At 31.1% G+C, this 24,708-nt stretch overlaps 1 protein-coding gene across 2 annotated transcripts in view; it reads left to right on the forward strand.

The window, feature by feature from the left end:
* Window positions 1-24,708, forward strand: part of LOC113514151 (dopamine D2-like receptor) — a 309,488-nt gene that overhangs the window by 278,838 nt on the left and 5,942 nt on the right. For both annotated transcript variants that reach the window (XM_052894722.1, XM_052894723.1), the window contains exons 3-6: window positions 16,177-16,286; window positions 18,018-18,270; window positions 19,542-19,735; window positions 23,816-23,926. In XM_052894722.1, the coding sequence (XP_052750682.1) occupies window positions 16,177-16,286; window positions 18,018-18,270; window positions 19,542-19,735; window positions 23,816-23,926 (668 nt within the window). The remainder of the gene's footprint in view (window positions 1-16,176; window positions 16,287-18,017; window positions 18,271-19,541; window positions 19,736-23,815; window positions 23,927-24,708) is intronic.

Consider the following 24,708-nt stretch of genomic DNA (forward strand, 5'->3'; position numbering starts at 1 on the left):
TGTGACGGAGAATTTGTCGAATGAAAACGGAAATTGTATTTTGTACTGTATTGTATTGTGGATTGATATTTTGGGGTTTATTTCTCTCAATAATATCTATTAGCTACTGTGTATTTTTTATTCATTCGTTTACAATTAAAATTTATACATTCAATTTTATTAATTTAGATTAAATTAACTTACGACTAATTCAATAATATAATTCGTCATTCATTTTCAATTTTCAATTTTTCATATAAATTTTTAAATGTTTAATGTGCCTAACTTCTCATAATTCATTTCATATGCGCGTATTGGTTCCGGAAACTTGAAAAAATCCAATGAAATCTCATCTTTGCGATAAAATGAAAGAATTTGTTAATTAAAAAAATATATAATTTCTTTTAAAATTTTGATCAGTCAAATTGGTTCCTAAATTTTACGTCCAAAATTTAATAAAAATAACATTTCAATGAGCCAAATTTATTCTAGTATTTTATTGGGCTTGTAATATAACGAGACGTATTCAAAGTTAGCGAAATAAAAGTAATGTATAGGTAATACATTATTTTTATTTCGGTAAGTTCGAATAACCACGGAATTTCCTGCTGATTCGTCGTAGTAGTCAAATAGTAACAATATTACTGTATCGAACCTTCCGAAACTGCAGTTATTTATTTATTTCTTATTAACCATATTACAAAAAAATCATTCTCTCCCAGCCAAACTTTATTTTCCAATTTATATAAATTGAAAAAAAAAACTTAACATTAGAAACAATGTGTAATGTAAAGATATTTTAGTGATAATACAAGATTGATAAATTGCAAAATGATAATGATGGTTAGACTGCCTTATATCATGGATTGCCTTCTTATTGCAGACTACAAGCTTATCTTTACAAGAGAAATAAACGATATGCCAAATAGTTTGATATACATTTTTATTTTCTGTTGTCCTTCTTTTGCATACAAATGCAATACATGTAGGTGTGTTTAATTCTCTCAATCGCCTTTTACAGCATCTTGAGAATAAAAGAGTAGTAATATATTTTTTACTCTTATCTTTCTTAAAAGGAAATTATAGACTTACTTCAAAAAATTATTAGTAAAAAGACATAAAAATATATACAATCTATTTACAAAATTATATAACTTGATGCAGAGATCAAAGCAGTCTTGGCTGATTGGACTAGTGCCAAGAACATTAAATACATTTACTTGCTAGGTTACAGTGACAATCCATCGCAAGAGAAACCAGAACCAGTCTGATGTCTTCTTTGTGACGGTGTAGATTTTAAATAATAAAATCTCTTTGAAAAAAATCTTCATAAAAGAGGCCCACTATCCCACTAACTTGAAGAAAAGGGACGCACTTACAATGGCCGATACTATTTACTCGTTAGTATATTTTTAATAGATAACATTTTAATGGCAAATCCGCCTGCGCTATCAGTATACCTACATTGGCGTGGCGCCAGTAAAAGATGATAGGTGAGGATGAAAGCAGGTCAATTAGGTCAATTGACCTGCTAACAATCATTCGTCGCAAATTTATTAAACATTAAACACGATGGTTTTCAAAGAGGACAGGGTCTGCTCATCCCCGTAACCAACAATCCTTGGGGTGAAAGTGATTGTTAGTAATGGAGACTGAGAATCCCATTGCTAGCAATATATCCAACCAGGTCGACCTCCTCGCGGTTCTCCCTGGAAACTATCATGGTTAATTCCTGATGAATTCATCATGATGGGCTAAGTGGCCTGTTTTCATTCTCATCTGTCACCCTTCACTGGTGCTCCGCCAGCGTATCCTGTTAGCGCAGGCGGGGTTACCATACCATTTTCATCTATAAAAAAAAACCAACAATCCTTTCCCACCGTTTAGTATTAGTAATAAATTCTGTAATGTATTTTACATACGTGTGATACATAAAATGACCCCAATAATATCTGATTCGCAGGACACGAAGTTGGTGCAAATTTTCTTATATTATTATTGGTTGAAACACCGCGATATTCTAAGCACGCGCGATGCAGCACGTGACAGTATTATTTCAAATTCAAAGGGTAAAAAGCAGAGGCTGTATTAAAAAGGATGGCTCTCTTGTAATAGAAGCCAGGCACGGAATGACGCTACTTCATTGCGATTGGCGGTCGCAATGGGAATAAGGCCTTACAGCGTTATGTCTGCGTGGGCACTGATTGTTCGTGCGTCGACTCAGAGCTTCTTTTCGGTCGAAAATATTTTTATTACTTGTTGCAATAATACATTATGGAACTAACAAATGTTGAATACGAAAAATGCTTAAGTGATATAGTATTGTGGTCTAGGCTTGAGCAAATATCTCATTCGTTCCCTTGGAAGTCATTATTTTAGATTTTGATTCGTGATTTGCTTGTTCTTATAACGTTCTATTAATGTTGACAATCGTAATGTAAATAAAACTATAGCAATATAAACTATACAATACTTCATCCTCGTGACTGAAAGATAGCCTATGTCATTTTTTATCTAAATTATTACGTCTATACATAATTTTATAACGATTAGTTCAGAAATAACAAACGATCAGACTCACTTTTATAATATTGTAAGTTTATAAATAATTCTTATAAACCACATTATAGATTATTTTATGAATTGACAATGCAAAAGTGACCTCGCCAGTGCTATCGATATATGCTGGTGGAGTACCAGTGAGGGCCCTTACCCATTAGGTAAGGAAAAGGAAAAGGCAGTTTAGTTGGTGTATCGTGACAAATTCAACATGAGTTAATCACGATAGTTTCCAGGAAGAACCGCACAGAGAACAACCTGATAGGGTATATTGCTTGCGATTGTGCTGTTACCATCCATTACTAACAAATCTTTCCTCTCATATATCTCTATCAAAGACATTGCTATACAATCAAGGCAATGTAGAAAGTCTTGACACTAGAGGGCACATAATAATAATAGGTATTATGTTAATGCTGCGCGATTGAAATATCTATGGATGAGTACATATAACATTACTATATTAAGTAATATATGAGTAGACAAATTCATAACATACTGGTGTAAAGTACAAATAACTTGAGATGTCTCCTCAAGACAATGTAAATTGTGATGCTTTGAGTATTTGATCCCCGAAACTTGATAACCGCAACATTATGATCATGATTGATGTAAAGATACTAATATATACCCGAAACATCAATCGAAGCTTAATCGAATACGTGTCTGGAATGTTACTATAATTCAAGCCCATCACAAACGGAGCTATAATATATATTAATATACAGAGATGTTTCCTCCCACGAACACTCAGGTTGTGGAATGAGCTCCCTGCCGAGGTTTTCCCAAGAGACTACAGCATGGGGTTCTTCAAAAGGGGGGTAAAGAGGTTTCTTCAGGGTCGGCAACGCACGCGTAATACCTCTGGTATTGCAGGTGTTCATAGGCTACGGTAATCATTTACCATCAGGTGGGCCGTATGCTTGTTTGCCACCTCAGTAGTATAAAAAAACCTAAACTATTTATGATACTGGCGACCTGCCCTGGCTTCGCACGGGTGCAATACTGATACTAAATAAATATACTACAAAATACAATTTCGAATATATTTTTTTTAATTTATCGTAACTTACTTATAAGTACGGATAACGTATTGTCTTATACTAAGTAATGATGATAGTGATGCACAATGTATTTAAAGTACTTAATTAGTTAAAGATTAATGCCGTATTGCTTAAAATCGCTTCGTAAATAAGCCATCATTTGTCGTAAAAAGTAAAGCATAAAAATGTTTTTTATAAGTTATCACTAAGAGATAGATGTATACTATTGCAATTTTTTTATAGACTTCCTTAAGGTGTATAATACTGTACTACATTATTTTATTCTATCTCGTAGGATTCAGCTAGCATTTGCAATGTACCTTGTATTTATTATACATATAAACCTTTCTCTTAAATCACTCTATCTATTAAAAAAAACTGCATCAAATCCGTTGCGTAGTTTTAAAGATCTAAGTATACATAGGGACAGACAGACAGGAAGCAACTTTATTTTATATTATGTAGTGATTATAGCAAGCTGCTATAGACGGCAGCTATAATAATTAAAATAATAATTTTAGCTCTTATTAGCTCTACAAAAATTCTGCGTAATATAATAAAAATACATATTATAGCTGCGGCTGTGGATGTTCGAAATTTCTAGATGTTGTTGATAAGAATTTTAAAATTGTGTTCCACAAAAAGAACCGATTTCAATTGTGGCAAAATTAATAACTTTGATTTATAATCTAAACTGCTTAATCGATTTGATAAAATAAGTTATAAGGTACCTAATAAACATAAAAAAATAACTGAATTGATAACTTCTTCTTTTTTTTTAATTCGGTTGAAAGTACATCGTAATATGCATTGCTATAATTTATATTAATATATATTATAGCTCCGTCAGTGATTAGCTTCGTTGTAGGGTTGAAACAAGATCGCTTCTTACCAGGGACAAGCATCACACAGATAAGATTATCGAATCGAGATTTTAAGTCAAAACAGCTTAGGAGCAGTTTGTCTTCACAAATCTGCCTACAAAAGACACGAATTTATAGTACTTTAATACCTCGCATTTGTGTTGGTTTGACAACAAGCGTATTTTATACGTACCGTGAGTACGTACCTGTTGCTTTTTATGTATAACGTTGAATTTGCTATTGTATTTTACAATAATATGTATATGTGTGTGTGTGTGTGTGTGTGTTTTTTTTTTGTTTATATTAATAGAATAATTTAAACAGGAATAAAAAACAGAATAGACAAGGCTATATAATCCTTTTTTTAATAAATTTTGTTGATTTTAATAAAACATGCGTCATTTGATAATTTCTTATTTTTTTTTACCAAACTAGGTGTTAATTTCTGAAAGTCTGTATCAGTGATTATTTGATTAAAATTATTTTGTTTAATTCAGCTATCATTAGCATATACGACTGCCAACACTAAAGTTTCATCCCAATCATCTGGAAGCTTTCTTGATTACAGTGCATATTTCCCGAAAGAAACACCTTGGTATTTCTCTCATGAAGATGCCGCTGGTGTTGTGGGTGATCATGGGCGGCGGTAGAAATTTAATTTGCATGAGAGATTAAACATTTAGTTATACTAATAGAACACTGCATTAAAATAATGCTAACCCAATTGATTATAAATGCTAAAGTTTGTAACGATGGATGCACGGGTGTTTGTCATTCTTTCACAAAAAAACTGCTGTACGGATTCGAACGTAATTTGGTATACGGGTAGGTTACATCCTAACGTAGCACATTGAGTACTGCAGGTGAAGCCGTGAGTTGCGGCTAGTAGTTTATAAATTAACCTACGAGTATATATTCTATATCGTTTAGATTTTTCTCTCCTACGTTAGATAAAGTGACGAAAAAAAGATTTATACTCACTCAGGACGAGAGCGGAAGATGATGTCGAGAAAAGGTAAGTAAAATAAGATTTATGGAGACCACCCCACCGAAACAGTAAAACAGTCATGACCTACTTATTTTCTGTGCGGAATGTAACGGCACCCTATTTTTGGCGAAAGTCTGACAATTTCTCGATCTAACTCCGAGATAGTTGGCGTCGCAACCGTAAAATGACTATTACCGAAGCCAACCTAATAAAGTGATTCTCAGAATATTTTTCGCTGATAAAATATCTGATTATTGCTAAATGGGATATTTTCAGTTTGTTTAAATAAAGAAAATAAAAATGTCTCACTTAAATAAGTCTAGTGAAGTTATTAGATAAACTTTTGTATTTTATTTTATGATACTTAGAATACAAATAAATTGAGAGTATACCAGATGTAAAATAATAACTGTCGCTATACAGAACCATGACTACGATAAAAACCATTACCATGGACATTACAGAAGAATGCCCATGGTAGTGTCGTGCGTTGTCACTCTTAAAGACTATAGTATTGTGTATTTGTAACTTGTGATTTCACTGCCAAAATAGAACTGATTCTTTAATCAGTCCTATTCTACTAGTCTATTGTGGAATGCTCTCGCTCGGCGGCGAACAGAAGTAGATGGAGACATATTGCGAGGACCTATCGCGAAGGAGAGCCTCACCTAATACCGTCATTGTGAAAACCACGACTACTCTAAGTGTACGACTGAAGAGAGAGAGATTCCCCATAGATAGACAAAGTATATGCAAATACTAAGACAAACCCATTAGATACAGAAGTCAGTGGATGCAGATGGCTCACGATCGTTTGTTTTATGGGATAGACGTATGTTCAACAGTGGACAGATAATAGCTGATATGATGATAATGAGGATGATGACTTTACTAGTATCTACACCTAAATAGTAGGACAGTATCTAAATACAATCAACTCTTATACCATTCGTCAAACTAAAATATAGTGTTACTAATAATTTATAAACAATAATTAATATTTTGAAATAGTGATAAATTGAATCTTATCCCTAAAGATTTGTAAAATAAATTATCAAAATCAACAAAATTGGCGAGAGTACTGCATAGGATAAATAAAAAAAAATAAACATGCTTTTAAAGTAAGTTTAAAAGAAAATACAATTTCCTCCCATATTCTGTATACGCAAAGTTTAGTTTAATACTCTACCAAGTTTTATGAAATATATCGACAAGTGGACTTGTTAACTCCTGCAGAAGTGTTTCACGGTAGTTTATGCCTCGAGACTGCAAAGTAACATCATTATTTACAATTATACCTATACTGTTAGAATACTGTTTTATAAATTTACACAACCAAGAAGTTTTTTTTAAAATACCTTCATAGTAAATACAGAATACAAAACTTCGTTTTACCTCGAAACTTTCGCTTCCTTTTTAGTTTACGCTAGTGAGATTACTAGCTTATAATATTTTTTAATGAATAATAATGGAATAGTAACCCCGCCTGCACTATGGGTATACACTGACGGGGCACCAGTGAAGGATAACAGGTGAGAATGAAAGCAGTTCAGTTGGCCCCTCGTGATGAATTCCACAAAAATTAATCATGAGGTTTTCCAAGGTAAACCGCGTGGAGGTTACAGGGAAAACCGGTGGAGCAATGAGACTGTAAGACCCTATAACTATCCCTTCCCCTCAGCTAAAGATATTAGGTAAATATGAAGTCAGATCAGTTGGCCCATCGTGATCAATTTACTGTTATTAATCAAAATGTTTACCACTCAACCTCGTGGGGAACAACTCAACAGAGTATATTTAGGTTTTATTGGAATCCAACAATAAGAAGGAGTTTTATACTTCTATGGATATTATCGTTTTTCAATAATATTGTAATCAATATATTTGTTTCAAATAAAGAATTATGATTATTATATTGGTAGCAATGGGTCACTATTCCCCATTACTAATATCCCTCCTCAAAATAATTTTCTAACCTAGACTTTTGAACATTTTTAGCTACCTAGAAATAAAACCCTATTTCCGTAAGCAAATAAGTAACCGTAAATTGTATTTTCTTGTAAACAGCGCAAAAACACAATACTGATAATGTTGACAAATGTATAAAAACAACCTTTACAAAATATAGAAACATAAGATAATCCCTTAGCATATTCTTGGATCACGTAAAACATATTTCTTTATAGCATCTAGGTTTTTAACGTCATATAATACTGAAAGGCAAATGACCTTTATTTATTCGGACAGAGGTGAAATAAAAAAATGTTTTGTTTAACAATAATTTAAGACTGATTTTATATAATTTAACATTTTGTTTCATAAAATAAAAACAGACTTCAACTGTGACAAGACCAGATATTATGATTTAAAAATTAAACGACTGAACCGATTTTAATAAAATTCCTTAAGGACCAAAAAAAGAAAAAAATCCAAATCGATTTATAACTGATACAGTTATAAGGTAACAAACATAAAAAATACATCCGATTTGAGGAGCTCCTCCTTTTTGAAGTCTCGCTCGTATTTTTTCCGTAATGCAACTGTCTGCATGACTGTATTTCGGTTTTAATTCTGTGATATGATAATATGGAAATTACATAGTATGTAGTCATAATACCATAGTTCTCAGATATTAATCTAATCTAATTTAATATTTTAAAGAGAAATTATTACTTTATTTTAGTTTGTTGTTGATAAACTTAAAAATACTTAACCGATTTTGGGAATTCTTTCAACTATAGGAAGCATAAGTGAATAACATCGGAATATCGTGCGAAGCCAGGACGGGTCGCTAGTGTAAATGGAATGAGTAAATTCAAGTGGAAAGTAGCATCAATGTCAGCGGGTAGAGCGGTGTACAATATTGTGGCAATATTTAAACAAACTAGACTAAAATCATATATCCTTCATTCATCATATAACTTCGAACATCAATAGAATTTAATGAAAATATATACAAAAGAATATTGAACAGTCTGTTGATGACCATAGTTTAAGACTGTATTCCACAAAAGAAAATTACTTTAAAATTGTGGCAAAACCAGTTATTTTTATTTAGCACTAAATAACTGAGCCGATTTTTCGATTAAATTTCTATAGGTCCAATATGTAAGTATAACCCTTCAATTAAAAATATAAAAATTCTAAATCTGTTTATAAAATACGATATTATGAGGTAAACATAAGAAAAAACAATCGAATCGAGAAACTCCTTCCTTTTAAGTTCAGTTGAAAATATCTAAAATTAATTAATCGATTGAATGTTTTGTTATACAGGGTGGCCCATAAGTCCTTAGTAATGAAAAAAATTTATTAAAGTAAAACTAATTACACTATGAATAATATTTTTATTTGTAAATATAGCTAGAAAAACGGGAATTATTTTTTGTAAATAACGTCGTCCAAATGTAATCCGTTACCGTCACGGCACTCTTGCAAACGCCTTCTGAAATTGTCGATGACTGCGCGGCACGTCACTGCTGAAATGCTTGCCATTTCTCTGCGGATGTTTTCTTTTAGGTCATTAATTGACCGCGGGTTAGAGTCGTACACTTTAGCCTTAAGGTAGCCCCACAAAAAAAAATCCATTGGAGTCAGATCCGGGCTACGTGGTGGCCAGGAAATGTCTCCTTTCTCAGAGATAACTTTGTTTGGAAAAAGTTGACGGATAACAGGCATAGCAGTATTGGAGGTGTGGGAAGTTGCTCCATCCTGTTGAAACCATGTTCGGGCATTAAAGCCTAGAAAGTTTTGCAATTTTTGTGTGAAAAACTCCTCGATCATGGCCACATATCGCTCCGAAGTAACAGTAACAGCACGCCCTCTGCCGTCCTCAAAAAAGTAAGGCCCTATGATGCCATGGGCTGACATAGCGGCCCAAACTGTAACTTTAGGGCTATGTAAGGGCTTCTGGTGCTTAAGTTTTGGATTAATCGGGCTCCAATATTTTGTTTATACATGTCCGTTAATGTGGAAGTGTGCCTCACATAGAATATTATGTTATTAAACGAAGTAAACCGATTAAACATTTCATTAGCATAATTCACTCTCTGAATAGCATCAGTTTCTTTTAATTCTTGCACCAACTGAATTTTGTAAGGGTGCATAAGTAAATCTTTCTTCAAAATCCGTTGTAACGATGTTCTGGATACGTTTAATGCACTGGAACGCTTACGAGTTGACTGTGTAGGATTTTCACGAATAGATTGTGCCACTGTGTCGATGTTTTGTTCCGTACGTGATGTCCTTAGGCGACCCAACCGCGGTTTATCTAACGTCGAACCGGTCTCCTCGAACTTAGCAACCCAATTCTTAATCGTTTGGAGAGCTGGGGTGTCATCAAAGTTGTGTAAACCTTTGTGTTCTCGAAATTTACGCCTCGCAACGGTTGCCGAATTGTTGTTTTGATAAAACTCGCGCACACAAAACGCACGGTCCGCTCCGGTGAAACGCTCCATCGCAACTAAATTCCCAGAAACCGAAGTTACTACCTCCGCTTCCCCTGCACCGCTCACGCGCGCCGTTTTCGTTTAATTCAAATAAATACTTTTCTAAGGACTTTTGGGCCACCCTGTGTTAGTAATTACATTTAGACTCTCTAAATGTAATTAGTGATGTATCAAAACTAATAGTAATGTTTAAAACTAATAGTATGTAGTAATTAATAGTAAGTAATAGTTTTTGTATTAATTTCAATTGTTTATTTATATATTTAAACTTCAATGCAAATACACAAACTGTACATATATGTATTAGATTATTGTCTATACGTAAACGAATGTCCGTATTTTTGTAGACATTTTGTACTGACCTTAAAAAAAACAGAAAAGTTTGTCGTCAGAACAATTTTGTACGAAGCGAAAGGCATCAAAGTAAACATGCACCTTTGGGAAAAAAAACTAATAAAAAAGCGGAAAACATAAAAGATAGGGGACAATGGATGCACGTAATGGCCAACGGAAGTTGGTCTCGATTCCGGATGTTGTCAGATGACATAGTTAATAGCCTAGTATTTACAAATTCGATGATGACGTAGAATAAAAATTATGTATCCAAATATGTTTTTTAATGTGCATAATGTCTAATAAACTATTAACATCCTTTTTTAAAAACGCAATCGAGACATAACGCGGTGAAAAACTCCTGCAGGCAAATAGTACTTACATACTGTACCTACATACTATTTACCTGCTAAGGTTTTAAATCGCGTCAAGTCTCGATTGCGTATTTAAAATAGTGTGAACAAGTATTGCGTCTAAGAGCAAGATCATCTAGATTAGCAAAATATTATATTTTTTGCCTTGCCACGATCGACTGGACTAATAATCACGATCGACCGGTTGATTACCCCTGTATTAGTAGATATGACATACATAGTGATAACTTGTATTATAATTAAATGATATATATGTTTTGCTGTTGTCATCACTATATTTCCCCAAAATTATCAATAATTAAAAGATTTCGATAACGATTGATAAAAAAATGTTTAGTAATTACTTATATCTGTAATTTTGTAATGAATCGATACATCAAAATATATGTATCTATATCTGTGACGAAGACAGTTTGTCGAGTAAAGCAGACTTAAGGCAAGTCATGTCTGATAGTTTAGAACGATCATTACATAATTCAATCTAAATAGAATCGAAAAGTTCGAAATGTAATTTGAAAATTTGTACATACTTGAGACATTAAGTGTATGGGGTTTATTATAGAATAATATGTAATATAAAATATAGACATTATAAAATAAAAACCAACGATCTCTATTGACAGTGAGGTAATGCGATAACCCTCCTAAGTTATTTCAGTTTACTACATCAGCCGTTAACTATCCACTGCTAAACATAGACCTCCCCAGCGGGGATTATTTTATTATTGTTTCCCATGGTTTTTGGGGGATTCTCCTCCTATATTTTCTATGTGTAAATATTTAATTTATATTATTCACTATATAAAGAAATTATTTCACATAATAGTATAATAAAATTACAAATAAAATTATATAAAAAAAAGATATATTTCATATACCTACCGCTAACTTTATATAAATAAAAAACTGACACGAACATGAAGCAACGTTCACTTTTTGGGCGAGCAAAGTCGCAGCTACAATCTAGTGTGTAATAATTCACAGGACCCTCATCACAAATTCGGCTCAAAATTGCCAGTTATTTTATCATAAGAAGGGACTGATAAGTGACAAGTGAGAGCTGTAAGGAGCAATCTCAACAGCTCGCTGAAATCGGACCACTTACCTCCTTTCCCGTCTAAATGGCAATGAAAAGTTTTCCTGTTACACGGAGTCTTAAAAACAAATGCCCATTTAATATTAGTGAACTTAAGTTTTATTTTTCTTTACCTATTAAGATCTCTAATGTTAGTTACCATTTATTGTAATAATTTATTGATGTTTTATAATATATTTAAACGGATGATGATTTGTGGGGACCAGTTTTTATTATTTCTTTATTTAAAAAACACACAGCTAATAATCGAAAATGTACATAATTAATTATAAACATGTAAGATATAAAACAAAATTTATATTTTAAAACGTGTTAAAATAACATGAATGAGATGCAGTTTAATTAAAGTTAACAGTGACAATTATTAAAAATTACTGAAACAATTGAACGTGAAATCTTATATTATTATATTTTAAACATATATGTATAATAAGTTAAAAGAATGATATGGATTTATACAAAGTTACAAGTATATATTTTATTATAAAATATATATTATATATTTTTTAATATTATTATTATATATTTATATATTATTATTAATTTTATATTATATATATTATATAATTTTTAAATATTATAAAATATTTTATATATATAATATTTATATAATTTTATAATGTTTTTTTTTATATATGGATGATCTGGAGTCGAAAATATCAGTGATCTGCTCTGATATTTACTGCTTATGATTGATTGCAAAATTTTATTTTGGATAATATTTATAAATAAAACTCAAGGTTTACTAGAAGAGATTGTTATATAGTATTAAGTTCGTCTTTTAAACCAGATATTTTTTTTTTGTAATGTGATGTAAAGAATAAATAAATAAATGAAAATTATAGTTATTGTACCTGTACAAATATAAAATAAACTTGTACATATGTAAATTGAAAAGATTTACTAATGAGTTCCCTACGAGTTTTCTTAGCATATAACAACATTTAGAACCTAGCAGCAAATTTATTCTGAGTCACATAAAAAAGTATTCATAAAAGTGACGACTTAAATGAGCTTGTAAATAAAAATAAGATCAGTATAATTTACATATATTAGCAAGCAATTTTGGTTAAACCCTCTTATATAAAAATATATAAAAAATTAATCACACTAAAAATATATAAAATATATATAAGCCCACCAAAATGTAACCATCGGGAGCAAATTTATTTTTACATCATCGACTTGGTGTTTAAACTGTCCCATATCCTTAGTCATTCTCTAACGTCATTGTAATGTGATATTATCTTCGTATTTTTCTAGTTATAAACATAGATAATATTATAATAAATATGTATAATATTGTAAGTCAATGGAAAAATTGTTTTCGCAGTAAATGTACTCGCAACAAATTATCAGAAATGTTATCTCTAGACGTGACGTGACAAATGATAGTACTAATCATTTATTACTTTTTTATATGTTGTGCGATAAGATTAATAGTATTAAGAGGTTAAGACAATATTTCCAACAAACATTTAAAAATGCTTACTAAACTTGTATTTCTGCCGTGACCCTTCATGCTTTCCTTGAATGGCCGTTACAGTTTAAAATTTAACTATGGCGGTGTATTTACAGTATACGGAGGGCTTATATTATATAGAAGTGTCTCCATACAAATGCTTCGAGGAAAGCGCGTCAACTTTTTCATACAATTTTGCGTGATAAATAGTTATGAGTGATTTCTTAATAACTTCTATATTTATTTTGTCTTATAAATTCTGCAACTGTTTAATCGCAAAAACTCATTTTTTTACTAAATAAAATTTACTAAATATAAATACATCAGATACATTGAGTGCGTAAGTACATAGAACATTAATAAAAAAAACGAGTTAGTTAATTGTCAAAAAGGTGATCCATTTTTAAAGTCCGATGCTCTATCTATCTAATCTAAGACGGAGAGATAATATCTTACTCACTTACTTAGGAGAGATAATAGCGATAACAACAAGGTTCGGATTGAACATATCATGAAAAAAATCTGTTAAAGTAAAACCTAATTAAATGGCTTACAAATATGACACATAATATATACGAGTAAGACAAGTATGTGAATGTTCAATTGGTCCTATATGGAAAATTTAATATATTCCCAATATCCAATATGCTATACGAATATTTACATCTGAATAAATCAAGAAGTTAACAGTGAAACTTATTTGCAATATAGTTCTTAGCCCCTCCCTGTCGGTAAAAAACTACATTCCGAATCTGGCACGCAATCTTAAAAACAACATTGCCAAAAGTCCATATATAAAAATAATTTTTATTTGATTCTGTAACGATTTAGTAAACATGATTTTGTGGAAAAAAATATTGTTTTAAAATTAATTTTTTAGACTTAACTATTTCTAGGTCTAAAATATTATAATAAATATTTTATTATTACTGTATCAATATTATAAACGTGGAAGTTTGTAAAGATATTTGGATGTTTGTATGTTTGTTGCTCCATAATGTTTGAACGGTTGAAAGGATTTGAATGAAAGGTAAATAATTTACTTATCTTTTTGTTACTTTTCGCAACTGTGCTATCGTGTATCAGTATATAATGTATCCTATCTATTAATTGAGGATATACATGTAGCAAATTTCACTCAAATACATTCAACCGCTTAGGCGTGATTAGGTAACAGTACAGTTTTATTTTCCGTGGGTATCATAAAAGGCGACTAAGGAAACTTAATAGTTGTGGAATGGGCAGCAACGTCCCTTTTAAAACATGATTAAAGCCTAACTGTGATTGCCAACTCGCCTGCCAAGCGTAGCAAGTACTGGTAAAACCTCCCAATACGAGAAGACCTATGTTCAGCAGCAGACAGTTAACAGTTGATATGATGACGTTAATGATGAGCAACAGTAACAAACATACAAATACCTTCACAAACTTTCACATTAATAATATTAGTAGGATTTAAAACGGCTATCTCGCCGTGTCGTCCCGGTATAGAGTAGACTACCCCTTCTTTTCCGTTGGTGACTAAGGGAGAGCAAGGGACGGGCAGCAGCGTCCCTCTTAAAACATCTCTAAAAGCCTAACTGCGGTTGCCAATTCGCCTACCGAGCGTGACAACTACTGGCAAAACTCCCCTTATAGGCTTACGTTTAACAGTGGACAGTAACCGACAATATATTTAAAAAAAAAACAGCATTCTAAAATTAGCGTTTACCTAACACGAGAATGTTATCAATACCTACATTTCGGACCCACATTGAACCCAATATCCTGTCGACTGCCATATGTAAAAGCAAACTAAATGGGCGCCATTGGTACTGCGGACGGAAAGGAATAAGAATTTCTACGACTTATTTTGTGGATGTTGGGAAATTTATTTCTTCAGAGATTCTCATTCAAAAGATACTGCAATGATAAACATTTGTACGTGATTTTTTTTATTTGTAAACATAACGTTTTTGTAAATAAACTGTTTACCTTTTTTGACTAGACTATATCTGTACATAGGAGTAATTTAACAAAAATTAAATATGCATGGTCTTAAAATAAATAAATTATAATACAATATTTTTTAGAGTTTTTGTGTATCTGTTTGTCCGTATGTTTGTATCCGGCATCACACAAAAACTACCGTATAAACTGACTGACCGGTTTCCACAGTTGTGTCCCTGAAAGGACTTTAACTTAAAAAATGATGTATGATTTATCTTGATATGCCATCTAGAAGTGGTATTTTATTAAAAAGTACTACCTCTGACGGTACTTTGATAGTATATCAAGATATAACTATATAGCAATAATAACTACTTTTGAAATATACAAATATAAAGTAACAGGCAAAATACTAGTTATTTTACATAGATGTATTTATTTATGTTTTAATAATAAACTAATCATAGTATTTCCCATGGGTATCGCAAAAGGGACTAAGGGAACTTAAGAGTGGAAGGAGGGGGAGCAGCGTCCCTTTTAAAGCCTAACTGCGGTTGCCAACCCATCTGCCAAGTATAGTACCTACTGACAAAACCTTCCTTATGGAAGCTGCTTATATTTAGCAATGGACAGTTAATGGCTGATATTATGAACGAATAATAAAAATTAACATAAATATATTTTTAATCAGAATCATGAAGTAGTTTCAGGACAACTACAATACCCTACGAGCTTAACTCACGAGCATTTTCGACAATATTTTTTTATTATTGTCATAAATTTTCATGAGTTGCTATATTGTACAAAAAAAAAAACAGTTAAATTAAAATGCTTCAGTTGTTTTTATTTAAAGACTAAAATGTTAAACCGAATAAAATATTTTTTTTAAAAAGCATATGCTTTCTGATAAAAAAAAATAGTTTTTCAAATCGGTTTATAAGTGGCAGATTTTTTTTATGTATAAACATAAAAAAAATCAACCGAAATTCCTCCTTTTTTATAGTTAGTAAAAAAAATACGCGTAATTCAATACGCTTATTCTTACAGTTATTGTGTGCATTAACGAAACTTTTAATAATGATATATTTTTTTTTATTTGCAGGTAAACGGTTCGTGGGGGCTGCCAGCCTTTGTCTGCGATGTGTATATTGCGATGGATGTTACATCCTCCACTTCGAGTATATTCAACTTAGTCGCTATCTCTGTTGATAGGTAAGATTTTTTATAGATATATAATATATATAAATAGATATATTATAGATATATACAATATTTATATATATTATTTATTACACTTGTAAAACAAAAGATACAGCGATTAGTTTAACAAATCAGGTAAGCAAGGGTGGGCTTATCGCTGAATTTATTCCAGCCAACCCAGTGCAGTGAGAGAGAAAATTATTACAATATTTATTTATTTTATTGCCCACAAAAAAGTGATCTGTACATACGTACGTATACGTATAAATATGAACGTGTATGAATGTAAAGGAATAGGATAAACAGAAAAAATGGATGGACTGTGTGAAAGATGTTTATGCATAAAAAGAGTAGGTAGAATAGAAGACATGCTTTGTCGATTTTAATTATATGAGATAACGGTAAGCCCATTATGACGAATCGATGAATAAGACAGCTCTGGCAATACTAATCTTATCTTACTAATCTTACTAATAAACAAAATATTGTAACTAGACGATGTCTGTAGGTACATACATACATACATATCTGTCACGCCTGTCTCCCATTAGAGTAGGCAGAAACAATAGAACGCCAAATGCTTCGATTCAAACAAACCTCTTTCGCTTCTTCCACATCCATCAATCTTTTCACGCACGCAGGTTACTGTAGTCTCAATGTCTGTAGCTATATGAGAAATATTTAAGAAAACAAATATATTAAGACATTTTGACTGTCTATCTGTCTGTGTATTTATTCCAGTATCACGCAAACGTTATTACATGAAATTCAATGCTGTCTTTACATTTTTATCTCTATAGAACTAACTTAAAAATTCGTGTATGTTTTATTTTGATACATCATCTAGAGATAGTTAATTTAATTTATTTTTTTACTACTGAAATCCACGCGTACGAAACAGCTGGCAAAACCTAGTGTTAGTATATAACCTTAACAATACATGGCATTCTACTGCTGCAAACTGGTCTCTAGAGAGAAAGATAATAGTCTACTATTACCTACATTGGCTAGATAGCATAGTAATAGGGTTTTATTTTTAATGACCAGAGGGAGACAATGACGTTTTTTGTGTAAAATATAAGAAGTGTACTTTAACATAAATCTGTTTTACATATGTTCCTGCTGGAAAGTATTTTAGATTGTATAGCTGTTTTGGAAAAAATGGTACTTACTGAAATTACAAGATACGGAGGCATAACACCATAGTTATTAGGAATAGTAACGCAAATAAAGTATCATGGGTATTAATTCTGCAATGTTCATGGTGTTGTTCGTTTCTATAAGTGACAGTTACTGCTTTTACATTAAATGGGTTATTAGTTTGCTAATCTAAATTGTATGAAAAAAGGTTTAATCATTTAAATATCAATATGTGTACAAAATGCCACCAACAAACGCCTATAATCAGCACAATTAATTACAGAATAAACAAGAATAATCCGAACCGTCCTCTACCTTCTTTAATTTATTCATCCGGTCATAATTTTTCATTATATTTATTTATTAACAAGCTTTTATCCACGACTTCATCTGGGTAATTTCACTGACGAATCGCTGACGTTAAAAAGTACCTTTTCCATAGCATATAGTACCTGTATACGAAATCTAATAATAATTGGTTAAATCGTTAAGACGCCAAGATAAAACAAATAAATTCGCTTTCACACGTATAATATTAGTTAAAATTTATTTGTAAGGTTCCCATCGTTCTTCACAATATTTATTAATTGTTTTATTTCTCAGGTATATAGCTGTAACACAACCAATAAAATATGCGAAACACAAGAACAACCGACGGGTTTGGTTCACCATTGTTCTCGTGTGGCTGATATCGGCCGCAATCGGCGCGCCCATTGTGCTGGGCCTGAACGACACGCCTGACCGCAACTTCGACGAATGTCTCTTCAACAGCCAGAACTATGTTATCTACTCGTCGTTGGGCTCCTTCTATATACCTTGCATCATGATGATGTTCCTCTACTATAATATTTTTAAGGTAAGATAAAAAACTGTTTGAAGTATGCGTGTAAGTGTGAGTGTGTGTATACTAATAGAAGTCACAACTGAGTATGTAATTGTTTTGCCTTAAAGTAAGCTCAAAAGAACATACTTGGGTTCCGTCTTTTCTAATCGAATTGGTACATAAATTTATGTTGAAAAAAATATTTTAGAAAGCCTATTTCTAATACAAGTAATAATAGTCTGTACTGTCTTTAAATTTGGCATTAATCGATACTAGAAGTAAAACACCTATAATATAAAATATAATTATGTAAAATTATTTGAAACATATTATATATACAAATATCTACTTATATAATAATTTAGAACACTTCAAAATTAAAGTATAAAGTCCCTTTTAAAATAAATGCCTAATTATTTTATTTATATAAAAAATACTTGTTGTTACCAAACAAATGCAAAGATGCAATTGATAAAATTAATATTTTTATTCCACGACTTTGTTCAGATAATTGGATATACTATTGCCAGGGTTACAAAAAGCCTACGTCATCCTCTATCGCAAAATACTACTCTTTTTGTATCCAGACATAATAAAGTCACATACTTTGACATTTATAATTATTAAGAAGCATGAAGATTATATTATATTACTTAAATTCTTACTTTCAAATACTTTTATTTAGCGTCTAGTTTTTGAACTATTCTGGGATATATCCTTTGCTATTATATATATATCTATTACTTCGAATGAGTGAAACATGAAAGGATTTTCTTGAATTAAGTCGAGTTCAGTATCCACCTTTGAAGCTACTCCAATAAATAGGAGAATCCCAATTTACCCGTTTTTTTCTTTAAATATATGTTACATGATATCTTTGCCACTTCTGAATTAATTTTGATAATTATTTTGGCAATTAATAGGATTTACTTCTTTGACGGCTTAATATATATATATATATATATATATATATATATATATATATATATATATATATATATATATGTGTGTGTATGTATGTTTAATTATTTAACCTTCATATACATGTGCACATACATATATCATGTATCATCAGAGGGAGACTTTGAATGACAGTTGTATTTGCATGGCGTTTGAATAGAATAAGTTTACAGGGTACAGAGGAATAACACTTGAGGGAATATCATAGGCGAAACAGTATACTTCGTTATGTTCATGGTACTGCTCATGTCTACAGGCGACGGTTACCATTTTACATCAGTTCTAACTTCCATAAAACAATTTCGAATTTGTTTTATTTATTTATTTGTTTATATACTCAACAGGCGTTAAGAAATCGAGCGAAAAAACAGCGAGCAGCTAAGAAACCTCCCATCTCAGGAGATCCTACAACGGGTGCGACCACAGCTGTGGTCATAGAAAATGTGGCACAAACGAGAAGACTGGCCGAGACTGCTCTGCATGATGACAGACCTACAAATACAGGTTCCGGGAGCAATGAGGATGACCACGAAGATAGGTAAATAATTAAGATATAGTGTTAATATGGATATATTGTTTGACGGAAATAAAAATATGCTATACCCTTCTTCATCCTAAATATAATGTGTATGGCAAATCTCAGGATGAATGGTTGAGCTTATGAAGTATTATGTTATAGACAAAGAAACAAACCAACAAACATACTCACACATATTAATTAGAAATAATAATATTTTCGAAATTTCGAAAAAATCTATTTTCTCTTACATTAATAAAAAACTATGATAAAACATTATCTATAAACAATTTTATATTTACAGCCGTCTGTGTTTTTTATGTACTCGTATCAATCGAAAATGTTTTGTGTATCCATTTAAATTTTCTCCTAAACTTTTGAGGATAGGATTTGAACACTATTATTCAAGGTACAGTGGTAAGCTCGTTTTATGGCACATTTGATTTCAGTATACTCGTGGATACATTATAGCAAATTTAATACTTACTAGATGACCAGGTGATTTCGTATCACCTACAACACCATCTATTAAAATAAAACTGAAGTAGCAAATCCTATACAAATAGAAGTATTTACCTATTTTAATTTTTCAAAAATTAAACTAAAGTTATTTAGAGTTTTTTCGACTTTTTTTCTTTTTTCACCCTTCAATTCACCCTTGTATTATAACAAATAAAACAAAACAAAAATATTCAAATTGGTAAAATAATTTTAGAGTTTTAACGAGACTAACGAACAATATTTGATTTATATATAAACATATATAGATTATATTTACCACAGTGGCAACAATCGACAAATGTCTATTGTAAGGATTTTTATAATAGGGATTTTTTAATATCGGTATCCTTATACGCTCTTGGGGCACGAGTTATAGGTGAGGATGAAACAGGCTAGTTGGCTCAACAAAAGTTGGCAACAAGAATTAACCACGACGGTTTCAAGGATGAACCACGTGGAGGTCGACCTAATGTAATGTGACTTTATTACTACATAACTACTCAATTACCACAAATCTTTATGAATTCATTAGTTATGATATCTTATGTAAAAACAACTGTTTTTCATATAAAAACTAATCTGTATTACTAAAAAGCCTATATTAATTTCTGTAAGTATGTATATGGTAATACGAAGCGTGTTTCCTATAGGACAATCTGAGCCTGTGCAGGAATCAATACTAAACTTTGTGCTTATACAAACATACTTTGATATAGTAAATACATTTTTACTTTTTTCACTAACAACCCCTTCCCATCCCCTACCTCAGGGATTATAATCATAAGCATATTTTATTATCTATCTGATAGAGACAAAAGAAAATATTATTTATCTAAAAGAAGAGAAGCAAAAGGATATCTGGAAATCCAAAACCAACAGCATTACGACTATTACTAATAAAATTGAATAACTTTCTTCGAGAAAAATTTAAACCACATTCGTTTGAAAATAAACATGAAATGTACAAAGATTGTGTGTTCAATCCCTCCAACTTTTTTTTTTCATTTCTTTACTCAGATAATATTCTTTGTTAGCAACTCTCAAGGAAAGCGAACATAACACAAAATTCATCTTTTTCTTCTTAGCCATATGTCTAATCTCATATGAGATTTAGATATTTGTGCGTCGTTCTCATTTTCCGCTCCCATAAGTTGATTCGAATTGCTGAATCGCGTACCTGTTGTAATTTAAAATTAAATAGTAACCAGTAGCAACCAGTAATTATTTTATGCAATACTGGTTGATTCCCGCGGCTTTACCTGCATACGTAAGTATATAAACTACCCTATGTCTTAAATTAAAATATAAGCTAGCTGTGTACCAAATATTATTCGAATCTATTCTGTGATTTAAGTGTGATTAGGTATGAAACATCCATTAAACATATATTATAACAAACAAACATACATTGTAATTTAAACAAATTTTCAATTTTTAATCGATTTAAAAAAGAAGGAGATTTTCAATGTGGTTGTAATTTTAAGGTCAATAATGATTTTGTCACAATTGAAGTCAGTTTTTTTTTTTACAACACAGTCTTTAATTATATAATAATAAAATAAAAAGATAAATCTAGATGGAGCGTTGACTCATAAAAATATCTCAAAAACCACAAAGCCTCAAAAACTGGTCAACTTTTTGTCAGCTAATTGTCGAATAAGCTGACTCGTTTTTTGACAGTGTGCAATATACTTAAGCAATATAATGTATTTTGACGTATCTATAGTTATTTATTTAATAAATAAAATATGATTTTATGCATTTAAAAGATGAAAAAATTATAAAGCAAAATAAATATAGAAATTATAAAGGAAACACTCATATCTATTTATCACACAAAATTGTATGAAAAATTTGACCCGCTTTTCTCGAAACATTTGTATGGTGACACTATCAGTATAATCTAAACCTACAGTATACAAATATGACAAAAATTATCAATTTTTTCATTAATAAAATTACGAAAACGAACTATTAAAAATGGATAGTTTTTTTTTGTTTTTGTCGAAGTTTATATTTTAATAGATACACAGTTTAAATGTTATAAGATTTTAAATATTAAATATTATAACACAACATTGGAGCATTATAGGAACGTTGACTTCATAATGCACATCTGAATCCCTTTTCCATATTTTCACCAAATATTCAGACGCCTCACCTAATGGAATTCCTTAATTTACCGGCAACGGTGTGAGACCGATTGTCATACGTATTGATCAATGCTATTAGAATTCTTGGGAATGCATTCTTGGGAATCCTCACTTTCCTTTTTCTATAAGATCGTAGTGAATAAGCAAATGTAGAAAAATCTATAATAAATCTTACTTATTTATATCTATAAATACAAATTAAATGCTGTTTGTTGATAAATGCATCACTTGAAGTACCTAATATCTAAAGATTGGCTTGTTTTAAATATTTCTTTAATATAATAAGAAGGAGGTTCTTAAACCGGTCGTAGTTTTTTATGTTTATTACTTCATATCTACGTCAACTCAAAATTAATTTAGATTTTTTATCTGAAATCATATACTTACCAATAGGTCCTATAGAAATTTTATGAATATCAGTTCAGTATTTTAGTTTTTAAATCGAAATAACATGTTTTGTCACAATTGAAGTCAGTCTTTTATAGGACTCAATCATTAATTATAGAGCAAATAAAAATTTGGAATTGAACAATTTTAAGTAAAATAGTACACATACTGTAACCCCTAAATGGGTAGTCAAAAATATATCTCAACATTCTTTTTGTGATAAACATGTCACTCGTTGTACCCATATTTTGGCGAGCTTTCATTTGAGAGATTATACATTTTAAGTGAGAAGCCGACGTGGCTTGTAGCAAGCCTACCGCCGACACTTGGATTTGGTTTACTATCATTTTCTTTCATCGACGTCAGTCTGAAATTTAAATAAAAATACCTTTTAGCGTGGACTAGATTTAAACTCTTTGTCTTTAAGAACTATATGTATAAAAAAAATATTATATTTATTTTACGTTTAATGGAAAATAAAAATGAAATAATATCTCCTAGCCGGATACAAAGTATTTGTAAACGTAATATACTGTTATTATTATTGCTTGTTAAGAATACCTATGTTGGAAACTTTATTATAAGAATTTTTCAAGTATAAAAAATAGTCTATATTCTTCTCCATCTCAATTACTATGGGTAACTTCACAACGATTAGTCAAATCGTTAAGATACTATAACGTAACAAACAGACTCACTTTCACGTTTATAATATTGATAAGTATATATACCATTACACGATTAACTTCACTAAGTAGACTCAGTAGCCAAGTATAATACTACTGCTATGAAGTATATTGATCTAAGATTATCTGAGATCGAGATTATGATCTCGAATATTCTTATATCGTTAGCTTCAAAGATTTCGTGACACAGATTTCATCTTACATCTCAGGAACACAGTTATTTATTCGTGCAGAACATGAAAATATTTTGGGTTCAAGAAACTACATACTTACTTATAAATTACAAAACTTAACACTGTTTATAAAATTAGTATTATGAAAATAGTTTAATATCACTAATTTTGTTATATTAATAATCTCAATTATTTGTACAGTTTCGACAACAGATCAGCAGATTTAGAAGCGGACGCTGACGAGTGCCATGTCATACCTAATGACAAGTCAACGGAATTCATGCTAGCAACAGTTGTAGAGGAAACCGCTAAGTAAGTAATTCTAAAAAATACTGTCTGTTAAACATCAATATAATAAAGATATCATCAGACCTAATGTGACCGATATAGCCCGAATGATAAGCAATCTGAAATGACATTGGTCAGCCACATAGTTCGAAAAACCGATAACCGATAAGAGAAAATTGCTAAAGTAGCAACTTCATACAGGCAAATACAATATAGGACGACTCCCACTAGAAAGTGCGACCTTATTGCGTGATGCATTGCACAGAGTCAATTGCAACAGATGACTCAGAAAAGTTCTTTATAACAGTCTGTGAGGATGCACAATATTGAGCAATAGACAATTAAAGGTTGAAATGATGATAATGAAATAAAAATATAATAAAAATAATTAAGTTATTTAACCGAAAACAAGTACATTATAATAGCTCAGATACGACGGCTATGATTGTTGGATGTCTTTGTAAGAAAAAACGATAGGTACGAATCCAATTAAAGTTTAATGCGCTCCCAGAATGAATACTAAAACACGCTTTAAGAAGCGGCAAGCTTTCTAACGAGTCCATAAAGATTCTGATTATTCAATCAATCAGACAACTTAAAGGACCAAAAGAACTCAAAAGCCATTGACTTCTCACTCAGTCAATTACGTAAAGAGATGTAAAAAATAAAACGGAAATACTCGGAACTGGGGATATTTAACTTTTCATGGCTTCTTGTATAATTTATTATATCTGAACTTCCGACAGAGTTTGATATTAGAAAATTTTTATCGTGACTGTCATCAATTCAATTATCCATGAAAAGTG

The sequence above is a fragment of the Galleria mellonella genome, unplaced genomic scaffold (assembly GCF_026898425.1).
Source record: "Galleria mellonella isolate WM207_F2 unplaced genomic scaffold, CSIRO_AGI_GalMel_v1 utg23, whole genome shotgun sequence".
Classification (NCBI taxonomy): Eukaryota; Metazoa; Arthropoda; class Insecta; order Lepidoptera; family Pyralidae; genus Galleria; species Galleria mellonella.